This window comes from Prosopis cineraria, unplaced genomic scaffold (genome assembly GCF_029017545.1).
Source record: "Prosopis cineraria cultivar Desert tree isolate PC_DT_omini unplaced genomic scaffold, ASM2901754v1 PC14, whole genome shotgun sequence".
Lineage (NCBI taxonomy): Eukaryota > Viridiplantae > Streptophyta > Magnoliopsida > Fabales > Fabaceae > Prosopis > Prosopis cineraria.
In genome coordinates, this window is record NW_026555345.1 from 2,969,748 (window position 1) to 2,994,641 (window position 24,894).

General features: G+C 32.6%; 4 protein-coding genes across 7 annotated transcripts; 1 reads left to right on the plus strand and 3 right to left on the minus strand.

Moving 5' to 3' along the window:
- Window positions 1-244: 244 nt before the first annotated feature.
- Window positions 245-1,021, minus strand: LOC129293661 (calmodulin-like protein 30). Its single transcript, XM_054931741.1, has one exon. It carries the CDS (start codon window positions 957-959, stop codon window positions 399-401), a length of 561 nt encoding a protein of 186 aa, XP_054787716.1. The 5' UTR covers window positions 960-1,021; the 3' UTR covers window positions 245-398.
- Window positions 1,022-2,104: 1,083 nt separating this feature from the next.
- LOC129292559 (probable LRR receptor-like serine/threonine-protein kinase At5g59680) lies at window positions 2,105-6,906 on the minus strand. Of its 4 annotated transcripts, none has more exons than XR_008588904.1 (9): window positions 6,710-6,906; window positions 5,784-6,327; window positions 4,433-4,896; window positions 4,182-4,317; window positions 3,508-3,579; window positions 3,343-3,411; window positions 2,905-2,976; window positions 2,655-2,798; window positions 2,105-2,464 (listed from the first exon to the last, which is right to left on the minus strand). XR_008588904.1 is itself a non-coding variant. In XM_054930124.1 (9 exons), the coding sequence occupies exons 1-8, from the start codon at window positions 6,822-6,824 to the stop codon at window positions 2,726-2,728; spliced, it is 1,545 nt and encodes a 514-aa protein (XP_054786099.1). In that variant the 5' UTR covers window positions 6,825-6,906; the 3' UTR covers window positions 2,105-2,464; window positions 2,700-2,725. The 4 variants fall into 4 exon arrangements, 2 of the variants coding, with proteins under 2 accessions (XP_054786099.1, XP_054786098.1); XR_008588903.1 differs by having other exon boundaries at window positions 2,105-2,469; XM_054930124.1 differs by having other exon boundaries at window positions 2,700-2,798.
- Window positions 6,907-9,581: 2,675 nt separating this feature from the next.
- Window positions 9,582-13,634, plus strand: LOC129293384 (protein CYPRO4). Its single transcript, XM_054931319.1, has 2 exons — window positions 9,582-11,343; window positions 13,147-13,634. The coding sequence occupies exons 1-2, from the start codon at window positions 9,721-9,723 to the stop codon at window positions 13,432-13,434; spliced, it is 1,911 nt and encodes a 636-aa protein (XP_054787294.1). The 5' UTR covers window positions 9,582-9,720; the 3' UTR covers window positions 13,435-13,634.
- Window positions 13,635-19,973: 6,339 nt separating this feature from the next.
- LOC129293970 (ethylene-responsive transcription factor ERF109) lies at window positions 19,974-21,200 on the minus strand. The gene is given in 2 exon segments (XM_054932127.1): window positions 19,974-20,719; window positions 20,722-21,200. Coding segments are annotated over 2 exon segments (897 nt in total). The 5' UTR covers window positions 21,146-21,200; the 3' UTR covers window positions 19,974-20,246.
- Window positions 21,201-24,894: the final 3,694 nt, after the last annotated feature.

The window sequence follows — 24,894 nt, forward strand, 5'->3', positions numbered from 1 at the left end:
ATATTAGCAATTGCTTAATATAAATGATGATTGCATGATAAAATTATAATTAATATATTAGATATTATATGGATTTAGGCTTATAAAATATTACTTTTTTTATATTACAGCCGCTCACATTTTAAATGTTTGGGGTGTGACAAAAAATCACATATGCTAAGCTTTGATTGGACACTTGGTTCTAATATATTTAAACATATGGACCTAAGTTTTATTTACTTAACACATTTTTTTATTCATAAAATTGTAAAATTATTATTATTATTAAGCATATAAAAAGTCGGGAGACATAGATACGCAACATAACATTTACATCTCGAATTAGGATCTAATTTTTTTTTTTTTTAATAGAACTCACTCTTCTCTCCTCTCCCTCGCTGAGGGTACGGAGGAGATCTTCAAGCGCTTCTGAGAGACTGAGTCATCATAGCTGTGAACTCGTCCATATCAACCATGCCATCTCCATCTCTATCCACTGCTCTCACCATTCTTCTGCACTCCTCCATACTGCAACCCTCTCCCAGCCTCCTCAACATCTCCTGAATCTCTTCTGCGCTTATCTTCCCATCTCCATTCCTGTCAAACGTCCTAAATGCGCTCTGTATGTCCATGGTCCTTACCCCTCCTCCCTTCTTCTGTGCCTCCATGAACTCCTTGAAGTTGATGAATCCGTCGCCGTCCAGATCCGCCACCGCAAAGATCGACGGCACTTCGTGGATCATATTCCCCATCCCCAGCGCTCTCAGCGTCGCCTTGTACTCCTGCTGAGAGATCTTCCCGTCCTTGTTGCTGTCAAACTTGTCGAACACTTTCTTCATCTCCTCCACGTTCGGCTGGAACAAGGGCTTCTGCAACCCCGAGTTGACTCGATCTTTCATGGAGAACAGCCGAGATGGCTTTCTCAGGTACTTCCTCTTGGAGAGGTTGTATTGGAAATCAAGGAAGCCCGAGGTCGACATGATGATCTTCTTCTTCTGCTAAGTATACGTACTGCTGCTATATGGTTGATATAATTATTAGGCTCATAGCATGCTGCCTCTTATATAACAATGAAATGCCCGACACTAATAAGCAGTGATTTTTGATATTGTTCTTTCTAAGGTGATCAGGAATCTGAGGAATCCTAGGGGATCAGTTATTCCCTGATAACAAACAGATGACCACGAAACTGAAGATGCTGGAAGAGAAAAAGCAGGATGGGGAAGGTGATAGGGAAAAGAATACATTCTTTTTTTAAAAAGCTAAGAGTAAAGAGTGTATTAAATTCACGTATTTGCCTCTCAGGGGAGGAAGGGATGTTCCATTTGCATTCTAATATACACAAGTATTTTTTTTATCACTCAGTGGCAGAAAACAAAAATGAGTCTTCACGTTGAATTAATGAAGGATAAATTCCCTAGGCGGAGGAGAGAAAGAGAATAAAGGCGAAGTTTTTAGTAATAGTGGTTATCCGTTGTCCACGTCGTCCTCCACTAAGTCAATGTCTTGCCATATCTTCTGCGAGTAATATGCAGAGATATGTGGTAAATGCCATCGTATCTCATACGTATAGCCATCGTATGTCGACCGTATGCGTACACTACAAATGGCACGGTACGGACACTTAAATGCAATAATAATTAACACTCAGGTATATAAAAGAGGGTAAATATACGTGTGAGTTGGGAGGAGTTTACCTTTTATTGTATCCAAATCTCTGTTGGGAGAAATCTAATCCGTGTATTCCTTGTATTCGCTAAGAAGTAATATATACACTCATCTGTTTTTGCCTATCCTTACTGATAAGCACTTTCAAGTTTTAAGTTGGAGGAAAATGATTTGTCAGGCATTCAATTATTAAGTTGTGCTTACCAGTGCTTCTTTTCGGCCAAGACATTTTTGTTAATATTTAAGAAGTAATAACAAAGATTGTAATTATTAGTTGTTACTAACATTTTATTGATGCATACAGTAGTTTGTTTTTAAGTTGATTTATTGATTTTTATATACAAGCAATTATTATGTATACTTTGTCTTACTAACATTTTGTCTGCGTAAATATTGATATGCTCAAGCTCAATCATAATTTTCATGAAAACGAGTGATAGACACAATGAGACCAAGAAGAATAATTAAATTTTCATATACCCACTACCACATGCAGTAGCACTTACAACTGTATGGCAAAATAAAGTAATAAACAAAGCAACTCTTACTCATTTTCACAGTCAGGTAAATTAAGCAGAATGAATCACCGGGCGTAATATGCTCTTTTTGCTGATACAGTGTTTAGTGAACCTAGTTTTTGATTTACGTTACGGAGCCTGCACAGCAATTAATGCCAAACCAGAAACGATTTGTATGTATTGAAGGCCTAAAAGACTCCCTAATCACATACTAAATTGCCAAGGAAATTTGCCAGTACTCCTCCATCATCATTTTGCAAATGACATTAAAGCTGATTCTGACTGGTGATTTCCAGAAGCTTTCCTAACAAATACAAATGGCATTATTATTAGAAGGCAAAGTTTGGGAGAAAAAGAGTAAAAAAATTCACCAAAAAAAAAAACAATAACAAAGAGGATAGAAGGAGGAAGAAGTGATGGTTAATGGTTGTGTTCTTCGTTTTTTTTTTTTTTTAATTGGAGATAACTTCTAAAATCTTTCAAGCATACCAGAAGGCGTGCGCTTAGGTGAAGCCAGAAGAAGAAAGAACTAACAGATCGTGAAGAGGTGCTGTGATTGGTTATACTTCCACGCCACTCCGATTTTGTAGCTCTGGAGGAACTTTGCCATCTAGTTTGTTTTTTTGGAGATATCTATCATACCAAAGCAGAAAGCTTAGTCAGCAGCAAGCTGAAGACGTAAGAAAAGAAGAGCATAACATTGTTCAGTTCTGTGTTCCCGCAGTGGCAAATATCTTACATTTCACGCAGTTTTGGGAGTTTCCCCAGTGACGATGGAATTGGCCCATTAAGCTGGTTATTCTCCAAATTCCTTTCATTGTAACAAGCACCGGAAAAAACAAAGTAAGAAAGAAAGAAACGAGGCAGAAAAATTAGCATCAGGTAAGAAAGCTCAGAAAAAGAGTAAAAAATAAGGGTAAAGCTTCAGTGAAATTATTTTTGTTATATAGTTTTCTGTGAGTCATGTTTTCTCTCACAGGGATTGGAGTATGCTCATTCATTATGTTTTCTCTAGTACCTATGCTGATCACCTTGCTAAGATGTCTCATAAATTAGATGATAGCTTTTGTACCTTTGGTCCATCCTGTGAGAGAATCAGGTTTTAAATACTTGAAAGTTTTACCAAAGATTTTCCAAGAAAAGAGGAATGGAGATGAATGTATCTTGGTCTACATACAAAGTTTGTAGCTCCTTCAGCTTAGACATGTCGGGAATTTCTCCTGAGAGGTTGTTTCCAGGTAGCCAACTGGGGCCAATGATTTCAATAACATAGTATCATGATTAAGCTTTAACTAAGAGAAATCACTTAACATTTTCAAATTAAAAGGAATAGACTCCTTACAGGTATATGAGACCAGTTAAATGGCCAATGCTTGGAGAAAGTGACCCAGACAGCCCAACCTCCGTCAAGTTCCTTCACCAAAAACAAAAAAAAAAAAAAACAAAAAAACTGAATCCACCATTATACGTTAGGAGCATCGGTTAACTTCAATTAAATTATTAGACTAGTCCTTATTTTTTATTCAATTTTTAATTTGGTGTTGAAGAACTTTTAACTTTTAAGAGCCTGTTTGTTTTTCCATTCAGCAAGAAGCAACCATTTCTTGCTTCTCACAAATGGAGCTTTGGAATTTGTGTCAACTGGTATCCAAATAGGCGGCTATAAGTCTCTCGGTTATTGTAGTTTTTAAAACTCAATAACTTGTAACTCCTTTTATTACTTTTGCCAGAATATCATCAAATTCTGTTGGTGTTGGCCATCTGGTTCCATATTTGAATCATGAGCATGCACGATTTGCTGATTCATCTTCATCCCAACTGTTTAGCCTATTTGGTATCACGTCACACACCTGAGTGACTTTAACTCTATTATCTACCTCCGATCTATTTTAGAAGTTTGATTAATATGAATCATGCATATTCAGACAACATACAAGCCCATGAGTAATGAAACTCAAACTTAGAATAGTTGAATCTAATAATTTAAATTTAGTTGTAGTTAATACTCGAACTTACACTGAGATGACCTGGCAAATAAACTCTTGAGAACATTGAACTCCAGTCCATGAATTTTCTTTAGGTAGGCAGGGATCCCCACTCCAATCAGGAGGAGGATTGTCAAAACATTTAGCCAATTCTTCCATTGCGATCACTATGGACAGATTGTCATAAAAACTAAATTAAATCATGTGAATGGAAGATCATCAATACGATTCTAAAATTCAATCAAGACGCTCCAAAGAAGTACAGAGAGATCTACGAGATACCATCTCTATGAATAGTATGGCCCCCCAGAGGAAGAACCTGTAAGATTTCTCCAGCATTGATTACAGGTCCAACGGTGCTTCCTTCTCTAGGGGCCAAAGTGATTTTGGTTTGACCAGAGAGAGGCCACTGTGGAGAATAAACAGTAAGACCGCTTGCTGTGACATTGAGTTTGGAGAAAAAAGTTTGGTTATTAATAACAACATCAAATATCCTCCAGCTGTAAGCGCTTGGTGACCTATTATCCTGAAAATACAGGGCTATGTAGTAGTTGGTCCTCGGAAGGGACGCAAGTGGCCATTGAAGCTCAAGCACCTTCCCTCTACTAGTTGTAATTCCAGATATGAATACTGTCACTGGCGGGAGATTCCAGAAATCTGATGATGTTACATTGGAATGGCTCGTGACAGAAGGGTTCTGGTCCAAAAATGGTTGCCACATCCGGTTGAATTTGTCATCAGGATAACTAGTTTCACATATACACAGCACACATCTTAACCATAAGAATTCTCTCTGTTTGATTTCACATTTCAATTTACATAATTCATGCATTACCAAATAACAAATCCAGGATTTTATATGCGCATATAATTCTGCATCACTAAAGCAATAGGTAAAAGTAACTCTATCTAAGTCTATGATGGACAGGTGTACAAGGCTTGTATTTAATGAACAAAATTTCAGGGACAGTTTTTAGACGTTTTCCCTGCTAAAATATGGCGCTTTTTTTTCTTTCGTTTTTTTTTTTTTTTAAGTTTTGTATTACAGGATGATTGGGTCTTTAAAAATTTCCCAGGTTTGATGGTTTGATTAAAGAATCTAATAGCAAACACCAAGAAACATTACCTAATTTAACTCCATTTGTAATTTAGCCCTCCATGTTCTTTCAATTTAATCTCCTATTCATGGAAGTCCTTTCAGTGTCATCTACTCATCTTCCATCCCATTCCCATTCATTAATTAACATTTAATCTATCTTAACGTTGATCCACACTTGTTAACTTATGCCTGGCACATACTCAGTCCACATGAGCTAAGAAGCCATAAATAGAAATCCAAATTTCAAGAAATTAATGAGTGTAGGTTAACTTCAAAGATATAAAACTTATGAATTTCCTGGCTTGGACTAATTTGATATGGACTGTGTTAGTTTTTATTTAACATTATTCACAAATATTGAAGATGGGGGTGGAAAGGAGACATTGAAAGCCTTTTAATAAATGAGGAACTAAAATGAAAGAAAACAACAGTGGATGTCAATTTAAAATGCCGATATTTGTCAAGTAGGGAAATAGGATTTTAACTCATAAAAACCCCACGAGAAATGAAGATTATGAGCAAATTATAGCTTACCCAATGATTTCTTCGCCTTCTCCAAAATTATGCCTTGCAACAGTGACAAGGGCATATGTGGTGAAGTTAGTGGGATTATACACAGAAGCATCCAAGGCCTGCACCTCCAATGCTGAAATGAAAGGGCTGGAACTACCGGTCCAATCATTCCTCGCCAAGCACACACTCAACCTGTTCCCAAAAGCCATCACTACGACCTCGAAGTAGGAACTAAGGCCTTTGGCATAGTCCTCTGTGGTGTTTATAATGCTCCATTTGGTCCCTCCAACAATTTGGTCAAACACAGGAGGCTCCTTCCCTCCATCAAAACTTCCATAATAGAATATGGTTCTCACAAGGTACTTGCCCTGGGCGTTGACGGGTATAGAATAGCAGTATTTTCTGGCCTTTGTGTCAGGAAAGTAACGTACTGTGGACAGTACGGGAACCAAGTTTTCTGACTTTATAGTAGTGATATTGCCCACTCGGATGAAGTCCTGATCAGATATGTAATTGAGACTTCCCACTGTTACATTTTCCGAGCCTCCGCAATTTAACAAATACCCTGCGTCCATGAATAAAAGGACCCAAGTTATACTTACCTCATACATTGAACAATTTTAAGGGATTAAACTGACATTTCGAAGTTAAAGTCATTCAATTTCAAAATTTCTAACGCACTCTCTCACAACAAAAGTATGAGACCAATGAAGGGCAAATCGATTTTAGACCAAATCAGGAGAAGAAAACTCTGAAGTTAGCTGTAATTAATTTAATGCAAATAAAGATGAGGACAATGACATTAGGGGAAACCATGAAGACCCATTAATCCATTCAAACAAATAAATAAAGAAAAGACGCAAATCATGATGGTGTTTAGCTACAATGGTGGATGAATCAGGTAGAGATAATGGAGTTAGAGGAAATGATGTCTATGGAAAATGTACCTTGAGAGTCAGAGGGAAAGGCAGAGTGGGGAAGGACGAGGATGGTGAGGAGGCATAGGAGGAAGACGGAGGGGCTCATGACGTCATAACCCACCGCCCAGCCTGAAAACTGCATGCGATTTGGGAGGCTTCAATCCTGTGGTGCTGGAAATGGAGCAGAAAGAGGAAGGAGGGGGACCACATGGCCTGTGTTTGATCCTGACTTCTGAGGGCATTGGCACGTCATGGGCCATGCCGAAAGATAGAATTGAAATGCTCATGCCTTGACTTTGTCAACCCCTGCCTCAAAACGACATCGTCCTCTACTTCAAAACGTCGCTTGCTGCCAAGCCCAAGGATAATTTTACCTTAAACTGAAGAAATTTAATTTAATATGTTGATCAATAAGACTTTGAGCTAGAAATTTAAAATTATTCATGATTGAATAATAAATACTAGGCATATTAGAGATGTTGAGTTTCAATAGATAATAAAAAAAATTCTGAGTTTCCTTATCACAATTCGCTTGAATATAAAAAAAAAATTTAGTAGAACAAATGTGTAATTTGATTGAAGTGTAAAAAATTACAGACTAAAAATTATGAATTAAAAAAAAAGCTAATAAATGTAAAATATATGAGTCTTGATCGAGTGTTGACTACCATTCTCTATTTTTTTTCTTTCTATTTATAATGTTGAATAACAGAAACTTTTCCTTTAAAATTTAGCACGTTTTATTGAAGAATCAATAATCTCGCAAAACTTATGATACGATCTCTCTATTTTGATAACCAGTCCATTTCATCCGAATCACTTGAGCGTAGATTTTAACATTACTTAGGATCGTGTTTTCATATCAACAGTCTAATATTTAAACTGATAAAATTTTAATATATTTATTTATTATGGACTTTGAATGAATGTTCATAATTGAGTGAGCATATAAAAACCACGCTTCGGGAAGGGGGGAAAAAAGCCTGCTCTAGTCTGATTCATTCATGCACAGTATGATCGTTTTTTGGTTTGGCTGGATGCCTGGGTGTATGAATTATAAATTGACTCTTTCGAATTTTTAAAATTACGTGTGGCCAGCTTCATCACTAGGTGTTTTCAAAAAAAAAATCTAAAATAATTATAAAATTGTGAGACAATTGAGAAGCAATATCAATAAATATAAATATAAGCATCTTTGACATCACTACAAATTCAATCCCCCTTCTGGTTAAAAAAATAATCAAATCAAATTAAATCAAACCCAACCATTATTTTTTTTTACATCCTTTAATTAATACTCCCTCTGAATTTTATTATATGATGTTTTTTAGAAGAATTCTTTGATAATTAATATAAAACATTTGATGAAATATTAATTATATTTTTTTAATATTACCTTTATTTAAACCTATTAACAATAAGAGAGTAATGCAAATTTAAAATTTTTTTATTTATATAGGGATAAAATTAAAAAATTTATTATATTTTCAAACAAAATTAATAATTTGATCACATTTCATTAATTTTGATAAGATAGTTAGAAGTATTTTATAATAAAGTTTGAATGGAGTACTTTCTTGATTTTTATTTATAAAACAAAATTAACCAAATCCCGTATACTAATTAATCTGATTTTCATTTATTTAAATTTACTTCCATTTTTTTTCAACTCTATACTTATTCAGTGTTTATTTTATTTACTAATTTTTAATGAGAAAGACAACTTTATGGACTCATGACAACTTGGAAAAATCATTTTATACATTAAAAAAGAACATGTTAAAAAATATTAAATACTTTTCAAATTTTATAATTTGTCATTTGTACAAAATCAAATCAATTTTTTAACTTTATATAATATTTTATTTTGATCTCTTAATTTAAAAAAATATCTTTTATATCCTCAAACACTTTCAGTTTCATCACAAATTTTTCACATTGATGCTTAAAATATTATTTCAAAGTTCAATCTTTGAAGGTATATATAAAAAAACATCTTTTGAGAGATGCCACCCCCTTAAATAGAGCTTAAATTTTTTAAAAAATTAATCTCATGATTGTTGATTGTGAAGATATAATGGATAACAAAAAAAAAATTTGAGAAAATTAATTATTTAATTTTTATTGTTTTAATTTAATTATAACCTAATTTTTTAACTTTGACTCGTTCTAACTCAATTCCTGAAATTTTAATTTTATTGTAAATTAATTACTAAATTTTACCTCTAATAATTTACTCTCTAAAGTTTCAACCTTTTGAACATTAGTTCCTATATTTTAAAAAATAAAATTATAAAAATTAAATATATTTTGAAATTTATAATTAATATTTTAAATCATTAAACCCTTTTAGTTTAAATATTTTTGAACTAAAAGGGTTTAATATTAAAAGTTTAGATATTTTTTATCTTTATATTTTTATTTTTTATAAAATATAAAAATCAATATTTGAGAAGATGAAGCTTCAGGAACTAAATTGTAAAATATAAGGTTTAGAGACTAATTTTTAACCGAGTTAAAATTTTAGAGATTAAATTATAATGAATTAAAATTAAGAGCTTGATTACAATTGAGTTAAAATTATAAGAATTAAATGATTAATTTTTTTAAAAAATTTTTTTAAACTTTTAAATATTATAAAATATTTTTAAATGTTAACATATTAAGTTTATTTTTTAAAACAACAATAATTATTATTAAAAATAATTATTTAAAATTAATAATGTTAGGATTTGGAAGGTTAGGAAGATATTTTATAAGATTAAATTATTAAATCAAATTAAATTTTTAGAATCAAAAGCATTTTTTGGGGGAATCACAAAACCCCCCCCCCCCCCCCCCAAGTTAGTTAATCCCAAAGCTTCGCGGGTAAGGAAAAAAGCGTGTCATGAACGCGACGCAAAGAGCCTCCCAACGGCCAAGGACATTATAAAACTTTTTACTGATCGCAGCCGCTCGAAGGTCACGGGTTTCAAAATCTTCGCTCTCGAATTTTTACCAACCTCCAATCATCTCAATCTCTTCCAAATTCGCCGTTCATGGGAACGTCTCAGAGCCGTGAGGGCCTCGACGGCTCCGACTCTGATTATGAAGAGGAAGAAGATGAACAACAGGAAAGCCAGGAGGAGCATGATGGTGATAAAAGTTCCTCCGGAGCCAAATCCAAATCAACAGTTGATCAGCTTGATGAAGTCGACGCGAAGCTCAAAGAATTGAAGCTCAAGTACCAATCGTCCTGCTCGCAAACCCCTAATTTGAAAAACGCTGTCAAGAGTTACCTTCACATCGGAGGTAACACTCCCAATGCTAAGTGGATCATTTCCGACAAACGCACATCTTACGCTTTTGTCAAAGCCTCTAGTGACAACCCCGACGATGATGAAGAGGGATCATACCGTAAGGGAGAATCATGGTGGGTGCTGAAGGTTGGTTCCAAGGTTCGAGTTAGGGTTTCTTCGGAAATGCAATTGAAGATGTTTGGCGATCAGCGTCGGGTGGACTTCGTGGCCAGCGGCGTATGGGCATTGAAATTCCCCACGGACGAAGCCTATCGGAAGTTTGTGACTGAATTTCAGAATTGTTTGTTTGAGAATGTGTATGGGCTTGAGGCCTCGGAAGAGAACAAGATAAAGATTTATGGGAAGGAATTTATAGGGTGGGTGAAACCTGAGGCGGCTGACGATTCGGTGTGGGAGGATGCAGATGATGGGTTCGGGAAGAGTCCTGAGCCTGTAACACCAGCTAGGGCAACCGAGGACTTGATGGAGGAGTTTGAGGAGGCTGCTAATGGAGGGGTGCAGAGCTTGACGTTGGGTGCTCTTGATAATAGTTTCTTAGTGAATGATATGGGCGTCCAGGTTTACAGAAATTTTAACCATGGAATTCATGGGAAGGGTGTCTCTGTGAAATTTGATGGTGGCAAGTTGCTGGGAAGCTCCAGTTCAGGAAAATCAGCGGCAAAGAAAGCGTTATTAATGAGGGCAGAGACTAATATGCTGCTTATGAGTCCAATGAAGGAAGGGAAACCACACTCCTCAGGTCTGCACCAGCTTGATCTTGAGACTGGTAAGGTTGTTACTGAATGGAAGTTTGAGAAGGATGGAGCCGATATTACCATGAGAGATATCACAAATGATACCAAGGGATCACAGTTGGATCCTTCTGAGTCGACATTTTTGGGCTTAGATGATAATAGGCTTTGTCAATGGGATATGCGTGACAGGAAAGGAATGGTCCAAAGTATTGCAGCTGCTAATTCTCCAGTGTTGCATTGGAATCAGGGGCATCAATTCTCCAGAGGAACAAACTTTCAGTGCTTTGCAACTACTGGAGATGGTTCAATTGTTGTAGGATCTCTTGATGGAAAAATACGTCTTTATTCAAAGACATCAATGCGGCAAGCAAAGACTGCTTTTCCGGGGTTAGGCGCTCCAATCACCCACGTTGATGTTACTTATGATGGCAAGTGGGTGCTAGGCACTACTGACACTTATTTGGTACTGATTTGCACTTTATTCACCGATAAAGATGGCAAAACAAAGACTGGGTTTACTGGACGAATGGGAAACAAAATACCAGCTCCGAGACTGTTGAAGTTGACTCCTCTTGATTCACATTTAGCGGGTACAAGCAATAAGTTTCATGGTGGCCATTTTTCATGGGTAAGTGCTTTATTCTTTATTGTTAAATTACGCAACTGTTGCAATTGAATCCTAGCTAATGTATCTAGTTATCTACCTTTCGTTTAGTTGCAGTAAAGCGCTTTCAATTGCCACTTTGCTACTGATTAATTTTTTTTAGATAAACTATTTCTTCCATCCCTTGCAGAATGCGACGAATTCATTAATTTTATGATCACCATAACATCATTGTTGTAGCTCATACCATACCATGTCTTTTGTTGGGAATAATTTTTTTCCTTTCATTTTGGTCATAATATCATAATTATCACTACTTCTTTTAGTATTTGGTTAACTCGGGTGATGCCTAGTGTATGACATGGGTTTTGTCTGTGTTTCTGACACACAGTACAAGGATGTACGGTGTCCCCCCCCCCCCCAAATATAGTATAATCTTCAAATATTTTTTTCACTGTCTCTGGAACATTTTTTTCCTCAAAACTAGTAAGTGCTGCCGGCAAAATCGAATCAAAATTTTGACCACTGAGATTGGTTTTAGAAAACACTACTCTCAACTTTCAATCTGTACTGAAGAGATTATACGTTATAGTGCAAGCAACTTGTGCTATTTTCAGAAGGTTCTCTTATGGATGGATGGAAATTATTGACAGATATGCATTCCCACAGTCACTGGTATATGTAAACTGGCATGAGCTCCCCTTGGAGGAAGGACTTTTTTAATACTATTCTCACTGTTCTGATCCTTCGCATCTGCTTAAGGAACTTGCCTTTGATTCATTGTACGCGGTTGTATGCTTGCATGTCTTTGTCTAGTTGTTCAAGGTAGCCATCTTGAAACCATAATATCCTGAACTGGTATGCTGATATTTTAATGACCTGGTGAGAAAACTATTCATCTTTAGTGTAGAGAGGTTGAGGTATATTTTAAAATTATAGAGTTGATAGCAATTTAACAAACCTGGAATGATGGAAGGTCCAAAAATGACACTAAAGATAAACTATAATGGGTGATAACGAAGGATGTTTAGTAAATGACAGGATAGATGCAAAAATAGCACAGGTCGTGCTGGTGATGAATTATAGGATCCACCACAGATCAGGCGTAGGCCATAGCTTTTAGTGGATTGAATTGAATCGAGTCTGTTTTACCGTGACCGAAAAGCCAGACTGTTAAGGGGAATTTTTCATTGCATTTTTAAATTAGAAGATAATTAGATAAGTATTTCGACTGTCTTTTGAACATTTTAGGGTTGGAAGGATTGCATTACATTTTCTTTGAACGGTCCCTTTGACCCAAGTGCAAGTGGAGTGAAAATGTTTTATGCATTACATGCACATGCCTATTGGTATTAACATCAGTTCAGAACTATATAAAATAGATAGGGTCCTGCTATATGAGTAATTTGCTTCATTTGTGTGTGAAGTCAACAAGATGGTTCAAAATTCATATCTGATGAAATTTATAACATGAATATATGATATATGGCTACACTGCTTGTAATATGGCCGACTGAGAAGTTGGGGCTTGTGAAAACTTGATGCTTGAATACTTGATATGCTTTTTTTCAATTAAATCAAAACAAGTAGACTTTTTCACTCATTACTTACCCTATAACCAACTTCTATGATAAACATTTTTAACTTAGTTTTAAATTTAACGTATAATTGTTCTAATTTAATTGGAGAAAAAATATATGAAGTATATAAGGTTAATAACCTTAAGTGTTTTTCCATTCTAAATTTAGTGGCTCTCTAATACTTTGGTAGTTTGGCGAGTAAACTTGCAACAAGCATCTCACATTTGTAGTTGTTTATCTCTTTCAGGTGACTGAGAATGGCAAACAGGAGCGCCACCTTGTTGCAACGGTGGGCAAGTTCAGCGTGATATGGGACTTTCAGCAGGTGAAGAACAGTGCTCATGAATGTTACAGAAATCAGCAAGGGCTCAAGAGCTGTTACTGTTATAAGATAGTACTGAAGGACGAGTCAATTGTAGAATCGCGATTTATGCACGACAAGTTTGCTGTTAGTGATTCTCCCGAAGCTCCATTGGTGGTGGCAACTCCCATGAAAGTTAGCTCTATTAGTCTGTCTGGAAAGCGACGTGGTTAGGCAAACCTTTGCCTCACAATCTTTTTCCCACCTTTGGTTTCATGTGTTGTGTTTTTTTCTGAGTTATTATTTTCCATGTAACTATAAATTCTCTCTCTTTTAGGCTGTTCAGTCTTCTGTATTGAGGTTTAGGTTTTGCCTGTATGGCTGTATCATTGTTCATTATACTTCAGTTTGGGTCTGGATAGAAGTTTTTTTTATCCTTTTCTTTCTTTCTTTTTTTTTTTGTTTTAATCCTTGGCTTTGAAGTTTGAAGCTGCAAAAATTGTTTTGTCCGGTTGTTTTACTGTAACAGAAGTTTCGAAAGCATCACCCTTGAACGTTCATCGTTTTTTCCTGAACTCGGCCAAGATTGCAGAGAAAAAAGGTGAAAAAGAAAAAATAATAAATAGAAAACTGGTCGAATTGAATTATTGTGATCTCATTATCAAATGGGATCTTTAAAAGTAGATGCTATTTCGATTTATGATCTCTGTTGTTGTCCTTTTCTGTTGACGGGGGTGGAATCCATCTCAATATCCCAAGCTCTCTACCTCTCTACTTCAGGAGATCTCTGTTTGGCATGGTTTATCTTCTTATTCTAGCTAATGTTTTTTTTAGAATTTGAAGGAAACGGAAAATAGTCTGAGTCAATGTAGGGCCAAGTTCTGGGCCGGAAGTGGGTCTAAGGGCTGGTTGAGGTTAAGGCCTTTATGCAGGAATTGCCCAGGTCTGGTAAAGAGACCTGATCCAAATTGAATGTGCTCTCAGCAAGTATGAATTGAAAGAAAACGATAAAACTCCACCAAAATATCAAATATTTGTAATTATTTATTTTTGGGGAGATAACTTGCTATCAAATTATTTTTCAAATTTTTAAAAGACGATGAATTATCTCATATGAATACTTTGTGAGTACTTTTAACTACTCTCTCGTTGACTCAACTATTTTTAACTGGAAAATTTATGAAAATATGATAATACTCCTTCCATTAAAAAATGTGAGGTATTTTTAATCAAATTTTATCTCCCAATAAAGTAGTTACCTACTTTCCAACTAACTTTATTTTTTCATATTTACCCCTATTAAACACCTTACAATACATATAAAATCATTATCAATAGGGGCAGTTTAAAAAAAATAATCATTACATGTCAAAAAGACTAAAAATATCTTACATTTTTGTAACCTCTTAAAAAATGTCTTATATTTTTGAATGAAGGGAGTAAGTAATATGGGTTCTCATTCTTTAAGTAAACGGTCAGAATTCAATTGCTAATTTTCTTATATATCTAGTAAACTTAATTTAGAAGGACTAGCTATTTACAAGTGAGATGCATTAGAATACATTTTTTTGTATTTTAATAAACTAAAACTATTCATCAAAGTCAAAGTGTCAACCCAAATCAACTTCATGCAGTAACCAACTTCATGGAATGGCTTTTATATACTCTCAGAAAACTTTTTTAAAGCATTCATTTAGTCTTATTTATAAGTTAATTTTAGCATGTTTTACTAGCATTGATGAAAATATTAAATCTTATTAATTTTATCTTAGATTTTAATAAGTTTCTATCTCTATCCCTAATAAATACAAAAAGAAATTTTTTAATAATTTTTCTTAGCATTTAATAAAGGCAGAAAGGTAAGGATGAATATAAAAAATAGTGAAATACCTTATAAATAGGACAAAAACTAATCTTCTCACTCTATCCTATAAATATGACCAAAGGAGTATGATGTTAAAAAAATAATATATTTTAAGTCTTCTAAGATATAATCAATAAGATTTTAAAAAAAATTCCATGGTTAAGGTATAATTAATAAGATTTTGTAATTGAGGTGTCTGATTAAATAAAGATGAACACAAAAAAAATGAATAATTTTAAATATCATTAATTAACTTATTAGAAGTTATGAATTTATTAAAGAAAAAATACAATTATCGATCTTTATAATTTTATCAAGTTTTATTTTCAGTCTCTATAATTTTTTAGTGTCTTTAATCCCAATAATTTTAGTAAAATTGAGTGATATTTATTACTTAAATCCCTATAATTTTAATGTTTTCAATAGTTTCAATCTCTATAAAGATTGAAAATGAAAAACAAAAATTATAAGATTTAAGGTAAAATTTAACAAAATTATAGGGATGAATAGTTGTGTTTTCCAAGTGGTTCTTGCCAATGAATGGATTAATGGAATGGGGATATATACAATTGCCCCTTTAATTTTTTTTTTTCAATAAAAGACATTGATATTTAATAAAATTTCACCAAGTGAAAAGTTCAAGGTGTGACAATCCCCTACTCCCCTTAAATTATCATTGTAAGGATGAAGAAGTGACGTTACATTATCCATCACGTGACACGGTGTGAATGACGCAGCACCCTATGTTAGCCAGGGAAAAAAAAAAAAAAAACCCTGCGGTGGTCCTCTGTGGCTCAAACTTTTGTTTCCGCCGACGTTCCTCTTCAATCAGGCGCGTACCTTTTCACTCTCTCACGCGCGCGCATTTTTAACCAGACTCTTCTCATTGTGGAATAAGCTACATTGAATTGGATTTAGAATTTAGATCGATTATTGAGAAACCCTTTCAAGTTTCAACCCTATCATAGAGTTCTCATGCAGCTATATTTTTGAGACATGAATTCAAAACTACTAGTTAAACTAGAATAACACTTTACCAGTTATTCTGGATTTGATTTAAAATCTTACATGCAATTTACTGGGGTGGATCAAGCCAAATCTGAATTAATAATATTTCATCGTGCTGGAGGACTGCGTGCAGTTAACTAACTTCAATTCCATTCTCTCGTATTGATTGATTTGATTCATATTTTAAAATCAATATAAAATGTATGATGAATGATCTATAACAAGATGATGCATTGTTTTTGTGCTTTTGTTATAAATAATATATTTTATTAATCCATCGGTTGATTGAGTAGTCAGTCCACTTAAATTGTAATTATAAGTAACATTTTGTGTACTGTATTGATTTTAAAATAATATTTGTAAAAAAAATTGACGGTTGAGATTTTACCTTTTTAACTATGTTCTATTAGGAGAATGATAGATAGGTCTATGAATATTAAATTAGTAATAATTAAATCCCTGAAAAAATTTAAAAAAAATAAATTGAATATATTGATTAAATAATTATAAATGCAGGAGTTTTAATTATAAATGAATATTTAAATATAAGATATAACTCTTAAATTATAATAGAAATTTTTTGTCTGTAATTGTGTAAATTGATATTTACAACTTATTTTTTAAAAAAATTTATCGAAGATCTAATTGTTATTAATTCAATCTTTTGAAATCTAACTGTAATTCTCCCTGTTATACTGGGCAGTAAATAAATATTCATATTATTTGACTACTATGTATTTTTGGTATTTATTTATGCTTTAAATTTATAGACAGTACAAATATTTTAACAAATGATACTGTTCATAACATATAAACTAAGAATATTATAAGGATTTATTTTCCAAATTTCAAGCACAGAACAGTATTATCCATGGCAGTCTTGATTGTATAGATTTTGGTGAACTTTTGGCTTAATTAGTCAAATAATTGGAGGAAAAGTGATAGGATCACAAAATGAGGACAAAAATGTGGAATACGAACGTGTTAGGATTTTGATTATTAAAGTGATTAATATTAGCTAAAGTAAAACTACAAACCAGTAGCAGCGGTTTTAATATACAAAACTTTCTAGATGTAGGAATACATAAAACGTTTTTCAGGGAGTTACCTTCAATCAAACTCAACTTAAATTGACCCAATTATAAAATAAGAGAAGGGATGATTTCCTCTTTCCTTCCTATGATCTTTCCTTTTTTTTTTTTTTCCTTCTAGCCATTAGATATAGATTTGTGAAGTTCAAATTTAAGACACATTTAATTATTTTATTAAAATTAAGAAAATGTGATCAAGTCGTTAACTTCATTTAAAAAAAAATAAAATTATAATTTTACCCATGTTTATATAGAAAAAACTTAAAATTTGGATCATATTCTCTCTGGTAATTAATGAATTTAAGTCGTTGTAATATTAAAAAAGATAATTAATTTGCCATCAAATATTTTATATTAAGAATTATCTTTTTTTAAAAAAATGTTTTATAATAAAAACCCGAGGGAATATAACATTACTAAAAACATGTGACGTACGCTCCGATCCATGAACGAGAATTAAAAAACACGGACACAAATAATTCCTCCTAAAGGCCTTTGACTTTGACGATAATTATCCAATACTCCCTCCATTTTTATATAAAAATAATAATATATCATATACTTTAAAAAAATTATTTAACCATAATAATTATATTTAAAAATAAAAAATTAAATTAAAATGTTCTATATTAATTAACATAAACATGTGTTAATTATTTTTTATTAATGTAAATTATGATGGGTGATTTAAAAAATGTGTAATAAATATTTATAAAAAATACTCCATCCATTTAAAAATATAAGATATTTTTTAAAGAGTTAAATGTTTAAACATATAAGACATTTTTAATCATTTGCGGTATAATTATTGTTTTTTTAAAGGTTATTGACAATGACTTTATATTTATTGTAGGGTGTTTAATAAAAATAAATATAAAAAGATAGGGTTAGTTTAAAAGTAGGTAATTATTTTATTAAAAGATAAAATTAATAATATCTTATATTTTTTATAATGTTTTATATTTTTAAATAAAAAGGTAATAATTTTTTTTAAAAAATAGAAGCGGAGGAGCAACCGCATAGATGTAGGACGTATCTATAATGTCATAAACATGAACGACAACAATCTTGATGTGTCATGTCTTACGTCTGAGATAGTTTGGTCGCGGGTGCTCCCATGGTTGATGGCTGATCCCAAAATGGGCACATTGCAAACGTGAGGAAAAGAGCTGGGGGAAGCGGAAAGCACGTGTTAATATGAAAGCTGGTGATGTGGCACAGTTATGGTAGTTACGCGGCCCTACTAAGGCAAAAGAACGTCAGCTCACTCAGCTGTATTGATGAGTCATTGTGTGCTGTTTCCCGCCTTAACCCAAAACCCAAAGTGCTCCCCTCAGTTCACCATAAAGCCCTCTTCTGCAGGTGATGTTCTGTGGGGCCCACCTGTCCGAGTCCTCTCTTCCTTGTCCTATCGAATCTCCTCGCCACCTGCCAAACACCCGGCTACCAATTCTCCTGTCATTGTAAATGAAAAAATAATAATAAAATTTATAAAATAATACAATTTTTTTATTTAAAAATATAAAATATTTTTAATCAAATTTCACTTCTTAATAAAATAATAATTTATTTTTTAATTAAATTTATTTTTTTTATTTATTTTTATTAAATATCTTGTAATAAATATAAAATTATTATCAATAAAGACACTTTTAAAAAAATAATAATTATATCTTAATATATTTTCAAACTGAGGGAATAAATTATAACATTGTTTTATAAAATATTATAATTTTTTTAAAATTTTTAAAAAATTTTATGTTAATAAATTATAAATTGAAAAAATTATTTTACTTTTGTTAACAAGTTGTGATTTTTTGTTTAATTTTTATAATTTTTTAATTAAGAATTATTATTTCTTAAATGAAAGTTATAATTAAATCTTGTTATTTTAAGAATTTATTTTTTAATAAGAGAAATTATATTTGATAAATTGTGATTTCTTATTCAATTCTTACAATTCACGAAATAAAAGTTGTTATTTTTCAAATAAAAAATTATAATTGAGACTTGTTATTTTTTTTAATACAAGGCCACAAAAAATCATATGAAAAGATTAAGATTTAGTTATGTTTATAACCAAGAGGCTTCTACATTCGTGTGATGGATCATTGAAGATCGAAATATCATGGTTCTCATAGAAGGAGCTTGTTATTTTGAAAACTTATTTTTTAATAAAAGAAATTACACTTGATAAGTTATAATTTTTTATTCAACTCTTATGATTTATAAAATAAAAATTATTATTCCTTAATCAAAACCTATAATTAGAGCTTCTAATTTTCAACAAAGTTAAATTCATCTTTTTATTTTAAATTTATTGACACATAAATCTCTAAAAAATTTAGTGAAATTATGATATTTCAAGAGATCAGATTATCATTTATATAATTTAAAAGAATTTTATTATTATTTTTTCTTGTAAATAAGTTCTTAGACTTTAAGACATCTCTTTTTATTACTATTAGAGAGACAGCACTTACAATGAAATTACAAGTAAAATTAAACCTGTAATTTTTCACTTGCAGTAAAATTCATGTGTCACTAAACTAACAGACATCGATAGAATTTAATGGATCTAGACCTTAACTTTTTAAAAAAAAATTAAAGTATATCATCCAACAAAATCAATTTAAATAAATTATTTTAATATAAATTATAAATTCATTATAACAGAATTATAAAATTATAAAATTAAATTATAAATTATTAAAATTTGATACTTAAAATTTAATTTAAATTAATTAATCATTTTCAAACCCCTCTCTCATTCTCCCAATATTTTTCACCATATCTGTGTCGATTTGTCGCGTAGTGCATGACCTGGTCCTCAGACAACATAATTAATTATTCAGCAAAGTCAGTAATTGATGAATCACCCAAAAACGTACACTTACTAGGCTATATATACGGAAAACATTTGTACAAGTGCATTTTCCCTCAGACTTCTTTATACATTTCGATTCTTTTTTTATGTTTTTTTTTTTCATTTTCACTCAAACTATAGAGACAGAATTTGCACCATTCTTCCGAAAAAATTACTGGAAGAAAAGTACAATTACATAAGACAAAATCCCTCTACTTTAAATTAAGTAAATTGTGCAATTTTTTATTTGGATTTTTCTGGGATGAAAAGAATCACCAACTGTGAGGACTTGGCTATTAGCAGTAGCAGAGTCCGAGGAATCTCCACGTAAATCCATCATCATTGTCGTCATCCATTGCTGAAATTCAGGGTCTCCAAGTCCATCCCAGAATTCATTTTCCTTACTATTACCAATTCCCATCGTCCAAACATCGTCATAGTAGTCCCCAGGATTTGAGTTTCTATTTCCCTCCTCTGCTTGCTCCAGCACGGACTCTGAGCGTTCCACTTCTAAATGCTCTGTTTGCGAATGCGCATCACTCTGTGAGTTATCGGGAAACGGGAAATTGAGCTTCGCTCGCGGACCGCGAAATTCAATCGCCGCATTATCGTATGCGCGTGCCGCTTCCTCCGCGGTATTGAACGTCCCCAACCAAACCCGGGTCGCCCTTCTCGGGTCTCGGATCTCGCGGCCCATTTTCCCCACGGCCTCTGTCGCACTCCTCTGTACTTCTTCTTTTTCGATGACGTCGTCGCCATCTTCTTTTTCCCTCCATTTTTCTTTTTCTCCTCTGGAAAAAATTTGCACCCTAAGCACCCTTCGATTTTGCATTCGCCGCAAGTCTCGAGGCTCATGGTCGGAACAATTCCGATTGGTGGCGACGTGGTGGTGGATACGGCATCGGAGTACTCAAAGGCAGGAGGAAATCGAATTTCTTGGATGAGATCGCTGGAGGTGGCGGCAGAGATAGTGCAGGTGGAACCGACGACGACATTGGTGAGTGCCTCAACGATGACGGAGTGTTCGTGGTCGCCGAAGAAGAAGTTAGGTGGCAGCTGAGTGGAAGTGGAGGTTATCGGAGTTCCGGCGAGCCTTGATCGCTTGGAGGAAGACATGTTTTTGTGTGCTGAGATGACAGTCAAACTGGGGAGTGTTTTGTTGCTTGTTGTGATCTTGGCGCGTTTTGGACGTGAGAGTGAAGATGGAGTTTGTTCATATAGGCTTCGGGGAGTGATGTGGCAGGGAGGTGCCAGCTGTACCCACGCCTGAACGCAATTCGCACACGGTTTTGAACGGGGATTAATTTTAATCACGTGCCCTAATTTGAAAGTGCAGGTGGATTCCAATGCTGCACCTGCAAGTATCTAATATCATTTGACACGAAGGTATTTGAAAATGAAAAGTACTTTACTTATTTTAATGTGCGCATATTAAAAATTATACTTATTGGCCATTATTATATGCTTCTTAAGTTATTTGTCACGTTTAGTTCTATTGACCAAGAAATTGCAGGTTGATATAATGATATTTATATCAAAAGTGATAAAAGAGTTTACACTTGTAAAAGAAAATATGATATTTAAATTCGGTGAATGATTTGAGTTCTTTCATTAAATGAATGTTTCATGTAATACATTAATAATTGTTTGATTGTATGCAAAGAGTTGTTAGAAATTTTATCATATAATATTAAAAAGTGCTATATTTTAAATTTTTCAAAGGAACGGTATATGTAAGAAATGTTTTGATCTTAATTGTTTTAAATTTTTAAAAAGAAAAGTATTTTAATAATTTTTAGATATTATTAAAAAACTAATAATTATAACTGAGACATTCATTATATGAGTTAATTTAGTCACTCATCAAATTTAAATATAAAAAATAGTGCTACTAGTTTAACATTTTATATGATTTTTATCAACTAAAAATATATATGCCATTGATGTTTTTTTTGTGATATCAAAAGTATTCTTCACAACAGAAGGAGAAAAACGAACTTAAAAAAGAGTAATAAATTCTAGCAAAAAATTGTAAGAAATTGAATTGGATAATTAATCATATTTAAATTTAAATTGAAAGGAGTGTTATAAATGTTTTTCTTAAACTTTGACCCTAAAAAGAAAGAAGAATCGTCTGGCGGATTCAAAATGGCGGAAGAGCGCGTAGAGTTTGTGTGCGCGTCGTCATTGATGATGATCCGAGAAAGGAGAGGAAAGTGAGAGTGCCAGACACCAAACAGCACGTCAGGACATTTGGGAAGCGGCGGATCGTCGATTCGAGGATTTATTTTTGAAAACATGGCAATAAAATTTCGTCAAAATTATAAAAACAATAATTTAATTCTTCAAAAGTCATAATTTTAACGAAGCCTTAATATTTTTATATCAATAAATTTTAAAAATGAAAATACATTTATTCTTATTAAAAATAGCAAGCTGTATTAAAAAAATTATAATATTTGTTTTATAAATTACAAAAATTAAATAAAAAATTATAATTTATTAAATATAAACAAGCTCTAATCACAACTGATTAAAGAATAATAATTTTTTTCTGTAAATCATAATATTCGAACAAGAAATCATAATTTATCAAGTATTATTTCTATTATTAAAAAATAAATTTTTAAAATAATAAACTTTATTCACAATTTTTATTTAAAAAATTATAACTTTTATTCAAAAAAATTATAAAAATTGAATAAGAAATCACATCTTATTAATAAAGGATAAAATAATCTTTTTAATTTTTAAATTTATTAATAAAAAGGTCTTTAAAGATTTTAATGTAATTATGATATTTTGAAGAGGTAGATTATTATTTATATAATTTGGAAAAAAATTATTGTCATTTTGTCCCACAAATTAGGAAATTGAAATTTTCAAGCGCATGAAGACTTCGTATGAACTCATTTTGACCAGAAGAAGAGCAAGTGGCTTTGCATTAACTAATAACAACTCATGAAGTCATGCATTTCTGGGCACCCACTCTGGGAATTGAAGTCACTGTCTGCATCCAAATCCCATGCACTTACAAAGGCCGTGTACTTTCGTACACCATCGCATGTAATTGACCTTCCTTGACTTGCAAAGCTAATTCAAAATACTCTTTTCTTTTAAAATTATATAAAATATTCTTAATTAGTTTTTATTTTTAAAAATAGTTAGTAATATTAAAAATGATTTACTTTTTCGTATTTACCCTTATTCAATAGGACAATTTAATCAAAAATAAATATAAAAATCTCCTTAATTTCAACACAAAGAGAATTTTCAAACACATTTTTTTATTGTTCATAGGTATTTTTTTATTGGAGGCACATTGAAATTTTGGTTCATCATATTATGAGAAACTAGCCTTTTTTTGCTAGACTCAGCACTTGTTGGTCTTAAACAAACTATATTATAGCCAGTAATTTGGGTGGATCAAGCTTATTTGAATTAGACTTATAGTATTCTATCCTTTTAAAAAAGCCTATATAGTCAAGCTCGGTCCCAACCTTTTTCAACCTGATTCAGGTTGATCCATCAAAATTGGCCAAAATTACCAACTTTATATATGTATAGAGTTTGAAATTCCAACGATTTGACTTATTCAGGTCAAGCTTTAAAATATCATACCCTCTTAAAAAATCTTATATAATCAAGTTGGGTCTTAACTTTTTTCAAGTAGATAATTACTAGCTCTAAAAGATGCTAAAATATCTTATATTTTTTAAATATGGTATTCTCTTTAATCCCGTATAAGTTACTTTTTAGAAGAAAATGATGTTCCATTTTATAAGTCACTTTGCATAAAAAGATGGACTATTAATTTATTTCAATTTTACCCATTTCACAATTTTTTTAGTATGGTAAGATGTTGCGTATGAGAAAAAAATGTTTCTAAAGATATTGCACTTAACAATGGTAAATTGAGAATTTTTTAGACAATTTCATTTACTTAACCACAGCTCCTTGGTTATGATAAGATAGTGAGAAGTGATATATGGATGTATATATGTATGTATGTATAAACCAAAGAAAGCATCTCTAAAAAAGGTTGTAAATTTGAAATATTTACTTATAAATTTATCAACTTTGACTATTGAATATTAAAATAATAATATTTTAATAAGGGTTAAAATGCAAATCCATCCCTAAACTTTTTCATGAGACGCAATTAATATCTTAAAGTTTTAAAAAGTGTAATGCTCCTTTATACTTTTAAAAGTAAAGCAATGTTGCTCAATTTTAATATATTCAATTTTTGACCATTAGTAGACTTTTTATGATTACATGACATGTCACATGGCATCCACTTCACTTGAATAACATCTACATTTGCTTTATTTCCCACGGGGAACATTACCTTTTTTTTTCCAATGTGCACCATTGATGGTGGACTTGTGTGGAAAATTGAACGAAATATAGGGGTCTGATAGTAAAGGGAGAATGAAATAGAGGGATGAAGACAATAAGTCAAGCATGCGTGGAGATGCCAAGGGTGAGTGAGTTCAAGGAGAGATGAGTGGTCGACGATGAAGGAGGATAAGTGTGGCTAACAGTGAAGGAGGGTGCGAGCTCAAGAGGCTGAGAGGCATGAGTGTTTTAGTCATAGTAGCCAACGCCCTTCAATGAACTTTCTACTTTTCATTTTCTTCTTCATCATCATGAGAATCATCTATAAAAGCTTCATAAACTCAAACCCGATCTATCATCACTGCTCACAACGTTACTTCCTCTATCCCTCACTCGTTCATCCCGTCACCTACAAGCTCCATCTATCTCTCTCGGCCCTTGCTCTCGATTATATATCCAGCAATGTCCCTCTCTCTGATCTTTCTCTCAAGTTCCAACTTCACCTTTCAATCCTTTAGTCTTTG

Bases quoted from the DNA above. Each gene is read 5' to 3' on its own strand.
- LOC129293661 (XM_054931741.1), bottom strand. From the start codon at position 959: ATGTCGACCTCGGGCTTCCTTGATTTCCAATACAACCTCTCCAAGAGG.
- LOC129292559 (XM_054930124.1), bottom strand. From the start codon at position 6,824: ATGCAGTTTTCAGGCTGGGCGGTGGGTTATGACGTCATGAGCCCCTCC. The intron at 4,897-5,783 runs GTAAGCTATAAT...ATGTGAAACTAG, and splicing joins GAAGGCGAAGAAATCATTGG to TTATCCTGATGACAAATTCA. The intron at 2,977-3,342 runs GTATGTAGACCA...TTACAATGAAAG, and splicing joins CTGAAGGAGCTACAAACTTT to GAATTTGGAGAATAACCAGC.
- LOC129293384 (XM_054931319.1), top strand. From the start codon at position 9,721: ATGGGAACGTCTCAGAGCCGTGAGGGCCTCGACGGCTCCGACTCTGAT. The intron at 11,344-13,146 runs GTAAGTGCTTTA...TATCTCTTTCAG, and splicing joins ATGGTGGCCATTTTTCATGG to GTGACTGAGAATGGCAAACA.